The following is a 16,731-nucleotide window of genomic DNA, read 5'->3' on the forward strand; positions in this document are numbered from 1 at the left end:
AAGGGTGATGTCTCAGTCGTTATAGCGTCTTTATGTCATCAATAATGGTGCCCACAATCTGGCTGAATCTTAACTATGAATGGACACAATGCACAATGAATTTGAATGTTGTAGGAAATCAAGTCAACTTGTCATAAAAGTACACTTTAAACAGTTGGTTCACTTTGAGTATTACCATACATTTTCCAAACAAATTAGATTAAAATTAAAATATGAACATGAAGCATTTCAAATTTCCAAAATAACCTTTATTCTAAATTTTTCATTTTAAATTTTAAGTTTAGTATAAAAAAGTTAAGTGCACCTAAGTTCTTCTGCAAAGAATTCCATCTTTGACATGTCTCAGCAAACTGTAGTGACACTCATCTCCTTTAGTAATCTTAAAAGATAGAATGTGTACCAAAGTCCATCAAATCACTTTAGTACATATATCCATTTTACAAAATATTTTAAAGAGAATCCCTGAACTATAAATGTCCATAATCCTTCAACAAAGAGTATTCCATTCGCTGGCTGTGGTTGGCATGGCATCTACTGGTAAGCTATAGTTTACAGTACTTCATATTGCTGGGACTAAGCCACCATTATGTTGCTTTACAAACACAATCAGGGCTGAGAAAGGAAAAAAAGAATTAACATTTGTTTGAATCAATTTTAAGTTTTAATAGCTGTGGCCGTTTTTCCCAGCAAAGCTGTATGAAACAACAGCATGTGTTTGTGAGAATGAATGCAGATTGAGTTGTTGGAAAAAAAAAGCAAAAAAAAAACTTGAATGATGTGTCAACAATGTCTGGTATGGTAACTGGTCATGTATGTTGCCCAGAGGAAATGCATCTGATAAACAGGTTGCATACAACCAGGTTTCCAGACAGCTGGTCTCTTTGACCTGACCAAAGTAACAACAGCATTTGTTTTCTGCTGGCCACAGCTGTTAAAACTTGGTATGGTATGTCGGATACCCAGCGACACATGACGTTACAAGACACCAAAATGAAAAATATCTACAAGTATCAGTTGGTGGTATCCATACTGACCTACCTAATTTAACATATCTTATTTAAGTCTGTAAGATAACTTACTAAGTAAAGGTTCTAAAGTAGTTTAATTAGCAGCACAAAAATGTCTTGGAAATTAACAATTGTGGAGACAGTGATGTGCCCTTGTTGCAGAAGTTTGCATACACTTTCAGGCTACTGAACAATATGCCACATCTCGGCGTTACTTTAAAATGGACTCGGCTTGAGGAGCAAGTAATATTTTACAATCCTAAAATGTTCAAAAATTTCACAGCTTTCTTCAAAAGAAATGAAAACAAGACTTCAAAGAAAGAGTAGCCCCTTGCCTGCAACTTTCAGATTTGCTTAGCAGTGCATTTCAGATAAAATGAAGTATTTAATCAAACTTGTACATAGCAAAGGTGCAAAAGTATGTAAGAACTTAAAGATGCAATTAATCTACATGAAGTGACCAACACCACATTAAATTACTATTGCAATCATGTCAGATTGAAGGTCTAGGTACCAACAACTTCATAACTGCTTATTCAATGATATGTTTGCTTTTAAATTGCGACATTTCAAATTTCAAGTCACAACCAAACTGTGCATTATAGACCAGATCTTTGGTACAACCAGCTCATTGGTTATACTAACAAATTTATTACCCTAACTAATCATATAAATCACTTACATGTGGAAAAAAAACACTGAAATATTGAAGAAATAAAGTCACCTCAACTCTCTTGAAAATGTTAAATGATGCTGTCACAAGGGTGGCATTTTTCTACAGTGAATAAATACTTCAAACCCGTGAGCAGATGATACCAAATTATATGAAAAGACAGAGTGGAAACTGGTAATTCTTGAAATCTGTACAATAAAACATTTAGTGTATTAACTCTGGGTATCCGACTGTGAAATAAAAACAACAACAACAACAAAAAAACAAGCCAAAATGTTACACCAACCACTCCTTTCCGCTCAACTCACTATTTGGATTTACTTTAAATTTCTTTCCTTTAAGTTTACTGAAGTTAATTTGCTTTAAATTAGGGCTATCGCCAGTGCTCTTTGGCACTTGACTATGTTCATCTACCAGTTGCCCAATAAGGTACAGTAAACCACTTTGGATATTGCATGTAATCATTTTTTATTATTTTGCTTAAATCTACTTAGCAATTGATTAAAACGTAAGGAATTCATCAGATATTGGACAGTTCATTGTGCAACAAATTTGTTGTGGCATTTTGGATACTGTGCAAAACACAAGACATGATATTCTAGCTCAGGGCATCCAAGTTTTTTTTTTTTTTTGTTCAGCTAAAATGTAATTTCTATAATGATCATTATATTAACACAGACTTATTACACAGCTATTCATGTAACTACGCTAATAGTAACAGTTTTTCAAAAAGACAGGTGGAGATGGCCCCCCTTTCCTTTTGAGCTTTAACTGCAACTTCATAACTGCATTCCATTGTAACCATAAAGCAGCTAAAGTATATAATGCGGATTTGATATCTCACCATTTCATTTACCTAGTTTATACATGTACAAGAACATCTAAATGCAAATTGTCATCCATTTGCTTCACTTGAACAAATATAGATATCAGAACCTGAAAGAGGTAAAATCTGGAATGACCAAAGAGGCTGGGCTCAATGAAGAATTATGGAATGAGCTCTATGACTTGGAACAGATTTGCTTTTGTCCTCTCCAGGCAGTGGTATCCATCAATTGTGATATTTAATCTCTCGGTCAGAAGTGGAGTACTGTACCTTTCATGAGGGCTCTAAAGTATTACATTCCGTTAGGTGATATCAGTATCGTGGCATGGCCAAGCAGCCTGAAGAGGGAGGCGTATGGGACGGGGGAAGGGGAAGGGCATCATTTGGAATAGGGACACGGTTTAGGCATGAAGGAGGAGTTGAGGAGAATGGTTGCTGTTACCAGATGGTATAACCTCCACTGGAGCCACCCAGGAAGAAGTTATTCTTGCGCTGTGCCATTACAACATTGGCACCTTGCATGGCAGCCAGCTGAGCTGCGTTGGGGGGGTGTCCAGGAGGAGGGGGCTGGAGCACGATTGGAGAAGGGGAGAAATAAGCATCAACATGAATATAACTCTGATCAACTGCCCAAATGTGTTTGAACAAGAATTGACATATTCTTTCCTCCAGACATACAAAGGACAATTATTTTGTCAATCTAGGGCAAAGGCAGTATTGAGTGTCATCTTATTGACTTGACTGCAATCAATTTGGCTCCTTGAAATCATTTAACTAAGCGGATACTCACTGGGATGGAGACACTGCTGCTCGCTCCGAAGCGCGCTCCAGCATCAAAGCCTCCCTCCACCATCACTGTTGAACCAGGGGGGTACACGGCTCCCATGGGATAGTAGGCCATGGGGACATTCTGGCCCACCGGCCCAACAGACATTGGTGCCTGCATGGGCATGAACATCTGAGCACCGGGGTATGGAGAGGACATCTGAGGCACCTGACCGGGCACCTGAGGTGGAAGCACAAATCTGGGCTGGTATATCTGCGGAAACAGAGATGGAAAGTTTAGATATGCTTGAATTATGACCGTGGTGTTTGAATAGAGTGGGTGAGTACGATTTGTGTCATCGCACAAGTAGAATGTTGTAGTAGATATTGAACTTACCTCAGAATATGCAGGTGGTGCATCTGTGTAGGGAGGTGCCTGAGGAGACATTTGCATAGCAGGGGGGTATATAGGTGCGGTGCTCTGTTGAGGGTACACAGCTTGCTGTGGATATGAACCTGCAAAACAACATTTTACCTTAAAAGGGATGTCCAGTCATACTATTGCTCATTTCAAAATAGTCTTGGGGTACCAATGTCACTCAAATTTTTTAAAAATAATTTAAATACAATTAGTAAATTATTACAAATATTAACAATTATTTACAATTATAAACAATTATTATTAGTATTCTGTTTGACAGAAATCCCAGGTTGAGTGAGTGTCTTGGCGTGTCTTTTGTGGTACAGTTTTGTGAAATATAGTTATTATTTTAATGGTATAAAACAAATGGATTTTAATGGTCATGCATTTTTTTTCTCAGAAATAACAATGCATGTGACAAAGGACAAGACAAAGATGGCGTGTTTACTGTCAGAATACAGGAAAATTCATGACAGCTTCAGCAGGAAGAGAAACATCTAGCCTCCGAACAATGGACGGCAGTAGTATTTCCATGATTGACTGTACACAACTCTCGCAGTTGTTGACCAGTGATTTAGACAATTGGTATGCGAATTATTGATACTGTCTTAGATTCCCATGCTTGGGGCAGGTGAGACGAGAGGAAAAGGTAAAGGTAAAGGCCAAAAAAGTCAAATAAACGTCCGCTTTGTTATTGAGGTTTGGAGTGGGTGAGTGATGTTAGCTTATGGTAAATATGTTGAGTGGCCACTGGCTGGTTTAATATTATATGGTTTGGTAATGTAAGGTGAAAGCGATATATCAGGCTTTCGTTATTAATATGATATTCGATAATAAACCAAACCAAAAGAGCTCGTCCAAGCTCAACGTGTTCGATGATATAGCCTAGCAAACAGACGCCAGTTTATTGTCATGTACGTAGACGTTAAGTCCGCTTTAGCTGGCCACAACGACAGACCTTGATTTAGCTAAAACGTCAGCTTGAATAACTAACAGCTGACTAATTACATATACAATGACTAGAAAAATACCTTTGTTGTTCATTGTTCTGATTTGATCCGTAGGCTGATGAATAAAAGATTAAACGGAGGTCCGGGTATCTTTTCACGGCCTTGTGACAGGTTACAGTTCACTTCCTTGTTTTTCAGCTTGTTGTGGTGGAAGTGGTTACGTCACTCGTTCTCAGTCTATGGTTCTCACGCACTGCGTGTTCTAAGTGCGCGCGCCCCCTATAGGTAGAAATGCCGTGGAGTTCCAGGCGAAAGGAAAGGAAGGAGTTCTTCTCACCTCTGACTCCGATTCAGTCTGGCATCACTTATTTTCAGTTTGAGTTAAACGCATATCATAAAACAGGTATTCTCATTGACATATTTTTCTTTTTCTGTTGTGGGAAATCTGCACAACCATAAACATTTGACTTGATTCAGGGTCACAAAATACCAGCAGGTCAGGATGCAGGGTCTCAAATGAAGCGACGACAACCCAAAACGCACCCGATAACATCCTGTGAGTCTTTGTCTCCTTGGTACAGCCCGTTTTGAAAATGCCAAAGAATTGCATAATGTAATATCATGGATTTTAATGGGCATACATGTTTTTTTTTCTCTCCAAATAACAGCAAAATATGCAACAGAGTACAAGACAAAAATGTTGTGTTTACTGTCAGAATACAGGAAAAGTTATGCAGTCTCTATACGATGTCTGTGTTCTACTTTGCAGATGCATCCTTCGTTTTTAAGTAGCTCCGTTTCTAAGTAGGCTACTGCTACCCGTCTCTGCCATATAGTACACTGAAATGTAATGACTTGTACAGTCATAGTATAGGTCAGTTGTTACTCACCATACAAAATTGCACAATTTATTGCCTAAAATACGTTAGTATTGTTTTACAGTGATGATACAGAGCAACAACAGGATACAAAACGAAATATGTGAAATTTTGCAGCACAACTGAAATTAGAAAAATCTAAATTGTATGTATGTAGGGTGCTGGTATGGGCAATTTTTTTTCAACATGTCTACAATAATCAGAGATTGCTATGTTTGCAGTTTATTTCCATCACTGAACTCAACGTTAAACATAAACACACACAGGGAATGGGCAACACTATGCAAAGATAGGGATAATTGAAATGGGCAAAAATCGTCTTAGAAATCAAGTGTAGTACTGACACTTAATAGATCAGACACCTGTTATCAATGGGTGTGAATTGCAAATCATTAAGCTACTAAATATATTTTTCCCTCTGTGTTAAACTTACAACATTTTTCTGACCATAAAGCCCAAAGGATAAGCTGAACTCTGACTTGTCACGCAAGTTACTTTGTATTGTACTTTGTACACTGAATGTTGTCTTTTCCTGGTAATGGTAATAAATGTTGTTGCAGAATCTCCAGCGGATAGGCTACTACTCTTAGGTGCATGTTGGGATGAAGGTGATCACTCAGATTCATTATGAAGTTGATTGGACACTTGCAAAAATGTACACCACACTAACTATGCAGAACCATCACTGAAGTTGGTCCTCATGTGTTATTTGCATAATTCTGTACTTATTCATAGAAACAAATTCATGTCATCGGTTTGAATTCTTTCATTTTATCAATATAGAATAACGAGCAATAAGAAAGCTATTAGCGTAGCTGCGCAGTTCAACGTTAGCAGTTTTATTTAAGAGGTTATTTAATCGAGTCAATGCTTCATTCCTGGTCCCAGTGAAGCAGCTTTTATAGAGGTGCACTTCCCCTTTAAGAGAACCATGGCTCCTCTCAAGTCGAGGCAGACATTTTTCAATGCAAGATTTTTTCTTGCATAAATTATGTTCATGACGTAGTGCAAAAGGCCAATTTTGGTGTAATTTTGCCCGACTTTACAGCACAAATAGGATTTTGTGAGACACCTCAAGGATTTTTGATGATCTGAACTGTTGTAGAAAGGGCACCGTCATTAAATATTAAGAGAGAGAAGATCCTAACATTGCAAGCCTCCTTATCAATGCAAATACCTCTTTTGTGTGCAGTCACAGCGCCTGTCTGGGAGCTGAGATGAATTTTTAATTATGTGTGACTGAAACAAACTGTGACAAGGACCTTTATAAAAGGGGAGGATAAGAGAAAATAAGCTGCATCTACACGGTAAGTTGAATATAACAGCCGGGCTCTTTTCTAGCCTGCTATTCGCGCGTAGCAGCGAAATGGCGAGAGGAAATGAGTTTTGGTTAATATGCAATGTTCGTAATTAGCATAATTTATATATTTATGATAAAGAGAGGGAAATACATAATATTCGGTCTCTAGGCACGGGTCGAGATGATTTCTGTCGCCCATACTTGGTGGTAGCAGCTCGTCCCCAAAAGTGGCCGACGCGGCGAGACTTTTATTGGCCAGGATGGGGGTGGGGAGCCCATCAACACCCGCTGAAGTTTTGACAGATCTTCATTTCTAAGGGGGCTTTGCAGCAGGAAAAGCATAACCTTATATCTTGTTTGACGTTTGACTCTTAATTTGCAGCCACTTTCATGTCCACGGTCGGCACGTTTCATCACGTTCTCCGCAGCATTTTCAAGTGCAACAGAGGAGGCCTGTTTATAGGCCCCTCGAAACAGTCTGGTCCTGGTTTGACACAAAATAGCCATGAATAAAAAACAAAGTCCTCTCCATGTGGTTGCGCTTCACGCCGCCTTTGCCCGGGGAGCCCCAGTGATACGGGCTAACATGGGCTACCATCACAATAGACTCAACATTGTCTCTAAGTCTACCTCTGAAATGGGTGCAAAACAGAACAGCAGGGCTAGGTTTTCCAAGTATTCAGGTAGAAAATCAAGTGGAGAAGTCTTTCACGGCTGGTTGTTTCATGAGTGTTTGTCCACCCAGAATGCCAGGAGGTTGGTGACGGTGGTGGTGCGCTGAGCCATGAACTCCCAGGATCTCCCTGCCAAAGATGCCCCACTTACTGTCAATGAACAGGTACCACTTGACCCTCTGTCAAAACTCAGCGGAGAGCCTTCTCCTCCCACACACCCACACCTCTGTAACTCAGGTTGTCTCCAAGTTCTCTGCTGTCATTTGCTGTTGTCACCCCCCATGTGCCAGCATACCATATCATAACGGAATGATTAACTCCACACAGCAATTCATTGAGATTGGTACACCTTCCCCGGTTTTTATCATCCATTAATACCTTCTGCTTTATGCCTGTGAGGATTACTGGTCTTTACACTGCCATGCTTAATGATTAATTGTGGTTTTCTCTTCTCTAGCGACATTCTGTGTAGACATAGTCAGCAAACAAAAGCAATGCTCTTCATGGTGACAGGGGAGCTTTCAGAAAGCATTGCTTGAGCTGCTTGTTGGCTGATGCTCTCTTATCATTGTTTTGGTGTACTCATGCTCTTTCATTTGTGTCTCTTTTTTTTTGTTTTGTTTCGGGTCATTGTGTCCTAACGTGTGTGCTCGGCTTCTCTGTTCTCCTTAGCCATTCACTGTCTGACTGCAGAAGTCTTTTTTCAGCCATTTAGTTCCTGCACTTTGAAATTCCCTGCCAAAGACAACCAGGTATGCATCCTATCTCTTCCTGCATTGTCTCTCTGCACCTTGTCCTCCAGCCAAGGTTGTCTTGCTGCCTCTCCTCTAGGTCTTTCATTATTGCATACCATGAATCATCTATTACTTTAAAAGCAGATGTACTGTGTGTGGGCAATGGGGTGACAGATAGATGCTCGGTGGGAAGTGATAAAGTACAGAAATAATCATTTGAACCCTTGGCTACTCTTTGTGACCCTTCAGGTAGTAAATCAAAAGAGATTTTGACCACAATGAAAGCCTGTATTCACCATAGTTGTTTCGCAAACTAATAACACAATCATAACTGAGAGATATTGTTCTGCATCAGTCATACATCCATCATAAAATCACAGTCTTTGAACAATAGCTTCCAAGGAGAATAGAGGAGACAGCTCACTGTGCATTCGACTTGGTCTTGACTTTTTCCTCCCGACCACCACGCAGGTCATTGTGATGTCTGGCCATGAGACTATCCGTGTGCTAGAGGTCGAGGTCGATGCATGTCTTCCATCCTCAGTACATGATGGAAAGGCTGAGGAGGCAGGGAGTCTGGCCCCGGAGCAGCCGGAGGCCAGCAGCACGCAGGACGGCCCCACTGTACCCCACGGCACTGGGGGAATAGGTAAATTCCTAACTGACTGTCCTGGGCTGTTTGCATTTGAAAGTCGAGTAGCTTACTACTCATACATGCATGACACTTTATCGTCAAATGTAACATGACAACAGCGACAAACAGTTAAACTGTCAGTAGTAAGTAACTCTGGGTGTGCTTATCCAGTGCTGGGAGAGCAGCAGGTGGTACCTGTGGAGGCTGCAGCCCCTGCTGTCCAAACTCTGGCTCCTGCTGTTCCCATCAGTGTGTCCCTGACACAGCCCCAGGCCACCATGCCCATCACTGTACAAGGCTGTCCACAGGTATGACTACGAATGTACAGACTCGGTACACTTTCCATATGCCTCTTCAGTCATCAGGAGGAATATGTTGTTGTCACTGGATTGGTTGTCTCAGTCGTTTCCCTTTGTGGAAGCAGAGGTGCTGCAGAGATGGACAAGTGCTGCTAAACAACTGCAGATGTGACAACAGCTGTCTGCTTCTGAGAGTCTATTCATTCTGTACCTTTGACCTTATATCTATACATTATCCAGTTTGGAGACTATGGGTGCCTAGCACAAGACTCTCACCATTAAAAGATTATGTAGCTCAAGATGCCTTTTGATATAGGTGATATATTTACGAGCACAAGAGTCATTCTTTCTTTTCTGAGGCTGAAGTGTTGGCACAGAGCAGTTCTCTTAGGTAATGGGAGGTTAGCAGTCCTTGGAAAATAATGAATGTTTATGTCCAGAAAAGAAGGAGTTCACCTGTTTTCTTAAAGTGTATGTTTGGTTGGCATAATGAAGAAGTAACCAATGGCAGTGATAGAAATGATCTTTGTTATCATAAACCTGAATAAACCTTCAACACCTTGATGGTTGATTCTGCACATCCCTAAATTGTGACTGAAAGACATTTATTTTACCCTTATGACCTGTCCCCCACTGTAGGTGCTGACCCAGGAAAGCTTGGCTACTCTGATGACGGGGATGATGGCCCAGACCGGCTCCCTGGGCCAGCCCCTGCTCATCCCCCTCAGCATGGCAGGGTCCATTGGTGGCCAGGGGGGCCTGGCTGTGCTTACCCTCCCCACCACTAACGTAGCTACTCTCCCTGGGCTGGCAGCAGCTAGTCCGGCTGGAAACCTCCTCAAACTGCCCTTAGCTGGCCTCCAAGGTAAGACACAAACTCCCTGTGTGTGTGTGTGTGTGTGTGTGTCTCATTGATTATCATGATGGATGTAAACACACAAAATCTGTTCCCTGTGCACTATAGAAAATGTGAGTTTCTGAAGAATGCATGTGCTAAATTTCAAAGAAAAATATTCAGTTTTTGCAGCCCTGTCGTCTTCAGAAATGCCCTGAGTCAAAAATGATACATCTGCTTTCTGCAAACACAAACTCAAACAAAATTCAAACTGATTTTTCAGATAGAGAGTGGAGCAGAGTTTTTACATGCAACTTTTAAGGTTATGAAAGTTGTATACTTGCTAATAAATGTTTACTTAGGGCTACCACTGTATGCCGAACCACATGGAAGTCAGGGGACTTTGGCTGAAGCTGTAGCCGGGTCAGAGTGAGACAGAGTGGGGATAGGAGAGCAGGAAACGGTGGGTGGCTCCCACAGTGTTTACTTTTGGGCTAAATTAAGTTGCTATGAGTTTCTATGGTATGAAAATAAAGCAAGTATAATATGTGAAAAATTTAACGTTACTTTGTCTTTTGTTTTACAATGAAGAGCCATGAAGCCATAGTATTTGCGTTGCGTGGTTTGAACTACGTTTTTTTTTTTTTTTGGGCAAATATGTTTTTTAGTCTCCCGTTAGGCAGGTGTGACACTGGCTTAATTTTCATACAAGTAGAAAAGGGTCTGCGCTTTAGAGGATGTTTTTCCCCCTCATAAAACACAACTTGCTGTGCACATCATGTCCTCTCGTAATATCTGTACCCTTTAAAATTGACCTTGAACATTTTGTATAAACATTTTTATGTTTTTTCTCACAATGAATAACTTCAATCCAGACCAAGTAACAGATTGTCTGCTCTTGAATTTCCCCCCAGCTGCAACCATCCTGAACTCGGTCCAGCCCCAGCTGCAGACCGCTGCACAGACAGTGTTCCAGCCGCAGGCGGCCTCCCTACAGTCGTTGCAGGCCGCGATGCAGCAGGTGACGTCTCAGCCGACGCAGGCGACCCAGGTTACCGCTGCTCAGGTGGCGGCAGCCCAGGTGACCGCAGCCACCACCACCGTCTCTCAGCCCAGCATATCTGTAGCAGCACTCCAGACTGCAGGACTCTCCATCAATCCTGCCATTGTAAGAACGCCTTTGCAAGGATTACTTACTGTTACTGTTCATACATCTCTTCATAGTTTATATCTGACTTGTGAGTCACGTGATATTGTTTTTTGCCTGTGCTGTAGACATGTGTTGTGATTATTTTTCTTCTCAGTTCAGTGCTGCTTCGCTGGGAGCACAGCCCCAGTTCCTCAGTTCCCTCACCACTCCCATCATCACCAGTGCCATGTCCAATATGGCTGGCATCACCAGCCAGATTATCACAAATGCCCAGGGACAGGTGGGTATCACAACATACTGCCATCCTTAAATTCACACAACACCACCATATAGCTTGATGCAACATTTAGGTTTTGAGAGGAAAAAGAGACCCAAGGCACTCCAAAATGGGCTAGAAGGCCTTAATTCTATTTGGCTATTCATTCTGAAAAGTGTGGCCCTCATCAGGGTAAGGAAGCATTTCATTCAGGTGTCCTCATGGCTCAGTGGGTTTGGATATGTGCCATGTACTCAGTGTTTGAGTTTGGACTTGGCTCATGATCTTTGTCCTGTGCACTCAATATTTTCTAGTAGAGCAGAAATGCCATAAAAATATTCTGTTGGAAAATAGAACATCAGCCATCCCCAAGCATAGTACTGTATCATTAGCCAATAAGATTATTGAATTTATAACTGGCCTGGTGGCAAAACGAATAATGCATAAGAATAAGTGTAGGGCACCATTGGCATTTTTAGAAACCATTCATATTGATCAATAATCACACCCTCTCCAAGGACATTCAAAAGGTTTTCATGCTGGTGTTTCTGTTGTTGAGAAATTGGCATCAGCCTCCGGTTAACATTCATTAGCATTGCTATTGCAAGTCAATGGGGCATAAAGCAGTTTGTTTTATTGTCCTCTCAAACAGTTCTATTACTTACTCTTACCATTACTATGGCTTATGGAAGTAAGTAGAATAGCCTGCATGCAATCTTGAAAAACACAGTTTCATTCCAAGTGACTTGCACTAGGATTGCCAGAAGGTGCTAATTTCACAGAAACCAAAATACCGGCATGAAAGCTTCTTGAATGTCCTAAGAGTTGGTTTGATAAGTGATCAGTAGGGCAGAGTTTTACATTTATTTACATACATTTCTCTTTAATTTGAATGATGTCGTTTAAAGGTCATAGGAACCCTCCCACTGTTGGTGAACCCAGCCTCTCTGGCTGGAGGCGCTGCGACTCCCACCCTCCCCCTCCAGGGCCTGCAGGTCCAGACTGTCACCCCACAGCTGCTTCTCAACACCCAGGGCCAGATCATCGCCACTCTAGGGAATGGACCCACTGCGGTCGCAACTTCTGCTGCAGTTCTGCCCAAGGCTGCAGCTCCTCCGGCGCTGTCCAAGCCAAGCACACAGGTAGATGAGAAAAATCTGTTGGAATTTTGTTTGAGTTTGTGTTTGCAGAAAGGATTAAACGATGTCTGCAGTTATCCATGTCAACTGATACAGCTGTTGTAATTACCCGATGACCATTGAATAGTCTGAATAGATTGGTAGATCATTGAATATTCCTGGAGATCATTGAAAATGACTACATTTCGCCAAGTAGATCGTTAAAAGTTTCATATAAAGTATTATTTACTGACTTACTTTTTGTCTGTAGATAAGTTTGACACACTGCCTCTCCCTCCCAGGCTTCGGTAACTGTCAGTCAATCAGCAGTTGTCATCGCCCCGCAGTCATCAGTAATGAAGACAGCCACCACACTCTCCTCCTCGGTCCCCATCACCTGTGGAGACATGGCAACAGTGGGCCAGCTTGTCAGCAGTATGTACACCTGCTTCTCCCTCTCCCAACATAGATCCATTTTAAGTAGGTAGATATTTTTAACTGGATTCTTTACAATTTTAGAACCCCAGCAAGCAGTCAGCAGCGAGGAGGGCATTAATCTGGAAGAAATTCGAGAGTTTGCCAAGAACTTCAAGATCCGTCGGCTCTCCTTGGGGCTTACTCAGACACAAGTGGGGCAGGCTCTGACTGCGACTGAGGGTCCGGCCTACAGCCAGTCTGCCATTTGCAGGTAAACTGCACCCTCAGTTCATGTTGCCTTGCATATGGAAGCCTTTTCCAATTCATGAAAGAAGTTCTCAAAATACATTCATTTAAAAATAGTAATTTGTTTCTCTTTTTAAACACTACAATCTGCATACGCATGGTATTTAAAAGTAAGTGTAAACAGGTATATTACACTTGGAAGGTAAGGGAACAGTGATGCATCAGTGACAAGGTGCACACAGTGCATCCATTATGTGATCACTGGCCACATTTACATGCACACGAAAAATGTGATTGTAATGCAGTTAAGACAATAATGCGAGCCTGCCAGGTCCCATGTAAGCATCATACTGTGATTATGCTCTTAGTTGCACTAAGTGTAATCACAGTAACATGTGTAGTACTCTAATTGTACTTGCACTGATAGGGACCAGTCAGAACATGACATGTGTACACCTTAATTGTGTGATGTGTATTTGTGCATGTGCAGTTGGTGACGGAGCTCCTGTTGTTTCTTTCACGGGCGCCCAACTCAAAAAGACAATACGTGCAACAACCACATGTCACATGTATGCTGGATTATTATGTGAGATGTCACTTTATAGGATCATGCAAACGGCTTAATCGTGCTATTGTCTTACTCAGACTGTTGGTGATAGTCGCATTATTGTGCGCATGGAAATGTAGCCACTGCTGATTAGATTAACGAGGCTATGGTCACTTTTATAAAATCCTCAAATTAATGCATTTAACCTTTCCTTATCGGCTGCAAGGAAGGATAAACTGAGACGCAGTGGATCAATTTAGGTGCCTAATGACATTTCTATTGCTTAGGCTACAGCCTACATGAAAATAAACAAGTAGAAGTATTAGGAACTGGCTAAATGGTTAAATCTTGTTTATTTCCCATGAATCAAAGAGATCTTATTGTGGCATTAAAACCTGGGCAGTAATGGAGTTAGTAAACAAAATAGTAACACATTTGGCAGTAGGTTGGTAATCAACAGTGCCCAAAATCCTTGAGTTACACCCCTGCAAATTGGGCCTAGACCTTACCTGAATGGAAATTAATGATGTTTTATCTCGATCATGAAATGGACATACATGCAGTATATTCCCATGAAATAGTTCTGGATTAACTAAAATCATTTGTTTGTGCTGCAGGTTTGAAAAGCTGGATATCACCCCCAAGAGTGCTCAGAAGCTGAAGCCGGTGCTGGAGCGGTGGCTGGCTGAAGCCGAGCTGTGGAACCAGAAAGGCCAGCAGAACCTGATGGAGTTTGTTGGCGGAGAACCGTCAAAGAAACGCAAGCGGCGCACCAGTTTCACACCCCAGGCAATAGAAGTCCTTAACACCTACTTTGAGAAGAACGCCCTGCCGACAGGCCAAGAGATTACGGAGATCGCAAGGGAGCTAAACTACGACCGCGAGGTTGTGCGAGTATGGTTCTGCAACCGGCGACAGACACTGAAAAACACCAGCAAGATCAATGTCTTTCAGGTGCAGTAGTGACCTCAGTTGTGAGCTGGGGTAGTTCACCTGTGATCCGTCGCCCTTCTGGGAAGCTGAAGGGAGAATACAGTGAAACGGAAGTAGATCGCGTTGTAAATATAAACGGTTAACTCCATTAACTTTGAAAGAATATGAACTTTTGGAGAAAATGAAGGAAATGACACTTGAATCGAGTCTTATGAAAGAGTACTCAAAATGAGTTATTGCCCTGTTTTTAAGGTGTGTGTGTGTACACTACTTCTGTGTGGTGGGTACTGAGTCAAACTGCATGGTCCTCTTTTATCATATACCGTGAAAATAACATGTCATACTTTAAAACATTAGATGGACTTTGATACAAGTGGTTTTATACCCTTCTAAAACATTTTTAAGTGGCAATGCATAGGTTTTTTGGCAAGTCATGGCTATGCTACTGTGGCACACTGGCTGACATTACTCTGATATTTGGATAATATGCTAGTGCCACCAAAGTAGCTCTGAAATTAGTAGCTGCTCATTCAGCTCTCCTGGTTTTATACTCGTTTCTGTTTAATGTGCTTATGATACTCTATGAGAGTATTGCGTGTTAGAGAAAAGGTTTCCTCTTTGTTCACCGTTGTGACTGTTCCCTTAATGGCCTGCCATTGCTTCTGCTGTTTTGTCTCAAGGCAGACCAAGTATATTTGTAAAATAAGAGCTTGGTTTGGCCTATAATGAAGTCAACTTAAAACCGTCTCACATAGGGGTGTCACGATTTCGATTCTAAATCGAAAATCGATCGAAATGAGCGTTCGATTGTGACCTTTGAAATCACAAGCAGGTTCGCGATTCTCCCAGTATGTTTTTTCTCTCCACCCCTGCCTACTTGCATGCGTCTGAAGAAAAAAAAACAAAACATCATTTCTAGAGAGCGCCCGTTCTATATTTCACTATAGCGCCCAAGAGCGCCCGTCATTTTTAAATCGTTTAAAATGTACCAAAAACTGAAAATCAAGTTATCAGCTTTGTTTTATACTTCAAGTTGTCATCGATGAACCGGAACCGGAAAATACTGTATATCTGGTGACACAGACGTTTGATTTTCCCCGGGTTTAGTCGTCCTCCACCGGTAAAAATGGCTTCGCCGGCTAAACGTCACGCTTTAAAACCTTCTGGAAGCTGTCAGATTGTGCTGTGAGACAGAAAGCTTATTGTTAGCCAAGATAGGAAGTATCTGTTTTGTTGTCATACTGTGAATGACACTTAAGTAAGGAGACGCCCTGAATCGCCTTGTCATGTATTTGGTACCAAATTAAAGGGAAAGTTGTTTTTTTAAATGGAAAAACTTTGAAAAGATTTGCCTATATGGCCTTAGTGTGGTACATTCCAAAAAAAAAAAAAATATGGCAGTTATATCACACTTGATACCATCTTTTTAAAGAAGAATTTGAAAATGTAAATGACAGTTGTCAGGGCATAAAACCAATGATCTGTTGATCTTTACAAATCAAGACTCGATAGTCTAACAATGGCATAGCCGTCAGTGCTGAAAAAAACAAACTGTTTAAATCGAAAATCGAATCGAATAGTGACCTTAAAATCGAAAGTCAAATCGAATTGTGGATTTGGAGAATCGTGACACCCCTAGTCTCACAACATTGCCTGATTCAGTAGTGCCAGACTTTTTGGATATTCTTACAGTAAGCTTAATAATAATCAGTCAAATTGGTTAATTGAATTAAACTGTTTGAGATAACTGTTCAGCCAAGAGGATAATGTGGCTTTCTGTGTTATGACTTTCATGTTGGATGACTAAGATCAGTTTCTGTTTGCACGTACAGTCTAGATTTACTTTGTAACGGAACAAAACTGAGGCGGTTCTCCTCCTTACCTCTGCTAGTCTTTCCAACAGTTCTTTGCACTTTAGTGACAGTGGGGAAAGAAAAAGGGTTGCGTTTGGTTTGTGCACATTGCCAGGTTCCAGTTAGGCTTGTAAGAGAATTTCTTTGTTTTTATTTTTCCTGAACAGCAAAAAGCTTTGCTTTGCAAAATGTAGCAAGTATTGGCAAAATTACAA

General features: G+C 41.2%; 2 protein-coding genes across 2 annotated transcripts; one reads left to right on the top strand and one right to left on the bottom strand.

The window, feature by feature from the left end:
- Nucleotides 1-226: 226 nt before the first annotated feature.
- On the bottom strand, nt 227-4,847 carry dazap2 (DAZ associated protein 2). Its single transcript, XM_071921413.2, has 4 exons — nt 4,724-4,847; nt 3,669-3,787; nt 3,297-3,545; nt 227-3,073 (listed from the first exon to the last, which is right to left on the bottom strand). Exons 1-4 carry the CDS (start codon nt 4,734-4,736, stop codon nt 2,945-2,947), a joined length of 510 nt encoding a protein of 169 aa, XP_071777514.1. The 5' UTR covers nt 4,737-4,847; the 3' UTR covers nt 227-2,944.
- A 1,689-nt stretch (nt 4,848-6,536) lies between these two features.
- pou6f1 (POU class 6 homeobox 1) lies at nt 6,537-15,545 on the top strand. Its single transcript, XM_078288364.1, is given in 13 exon segments — nt 6,537-6,827; nt 7,566-7,658; nt 8,167-8,205; nt 8,207-8,246; nt 8,700-8,877; nt 9,034-9,170; nt 9,801-10,026; nt 10,911-11,164; nt 11,301-11,426; nt 12,311-12,544; nt 12,823-12,955; nt 13,040-13,208; nt 14,348-15,545. Coding segments are annotated over 12 exon segments (1,908 nt in total). The 5' UTR covers nt 6,537-6,827; nt 7,566-7,632; the 3' UTR covers nt 14,694-15,545.
- Nucleotides 15,546-16,731: the final 1,186 nt, after the last annotated feature.

This window comes from Centroberyx gerrardi, chromosome 14, assembly GCF_048128805.1.
Source record: "Centroberyx gerrardi isolate f3 chromosome 14, fCenGer3.hap1.cur.20231027, whole genome shotgun sequence".
Lineage (NCBI taxonomy): Eukaryota > Metazoa > Chordata > Actinopteri > Beryciformes > Berycidae > Centroberyx > Centroberyx gerrardi.

Bases quoted from the DNA above. Each gene is read 5' to 3' on its own strand.
- dazap2 (XM_071921413.2), bottom strand. The intron at 3,546-3,668 runs GTAAGTTCAATA...CTGTTTCCGCAG, and splicing joins CACCACCTGCATATTCTGAG to ATATACCAGCCCAGATTTGT. The intron at 3,074-3,296 runs GTGAGTATCCGC...ATCGTGCTCCAG, and splicing joins GCAGCAGTGTCTCCATCCCA to CCCCCTCCTCCTGGACACCC.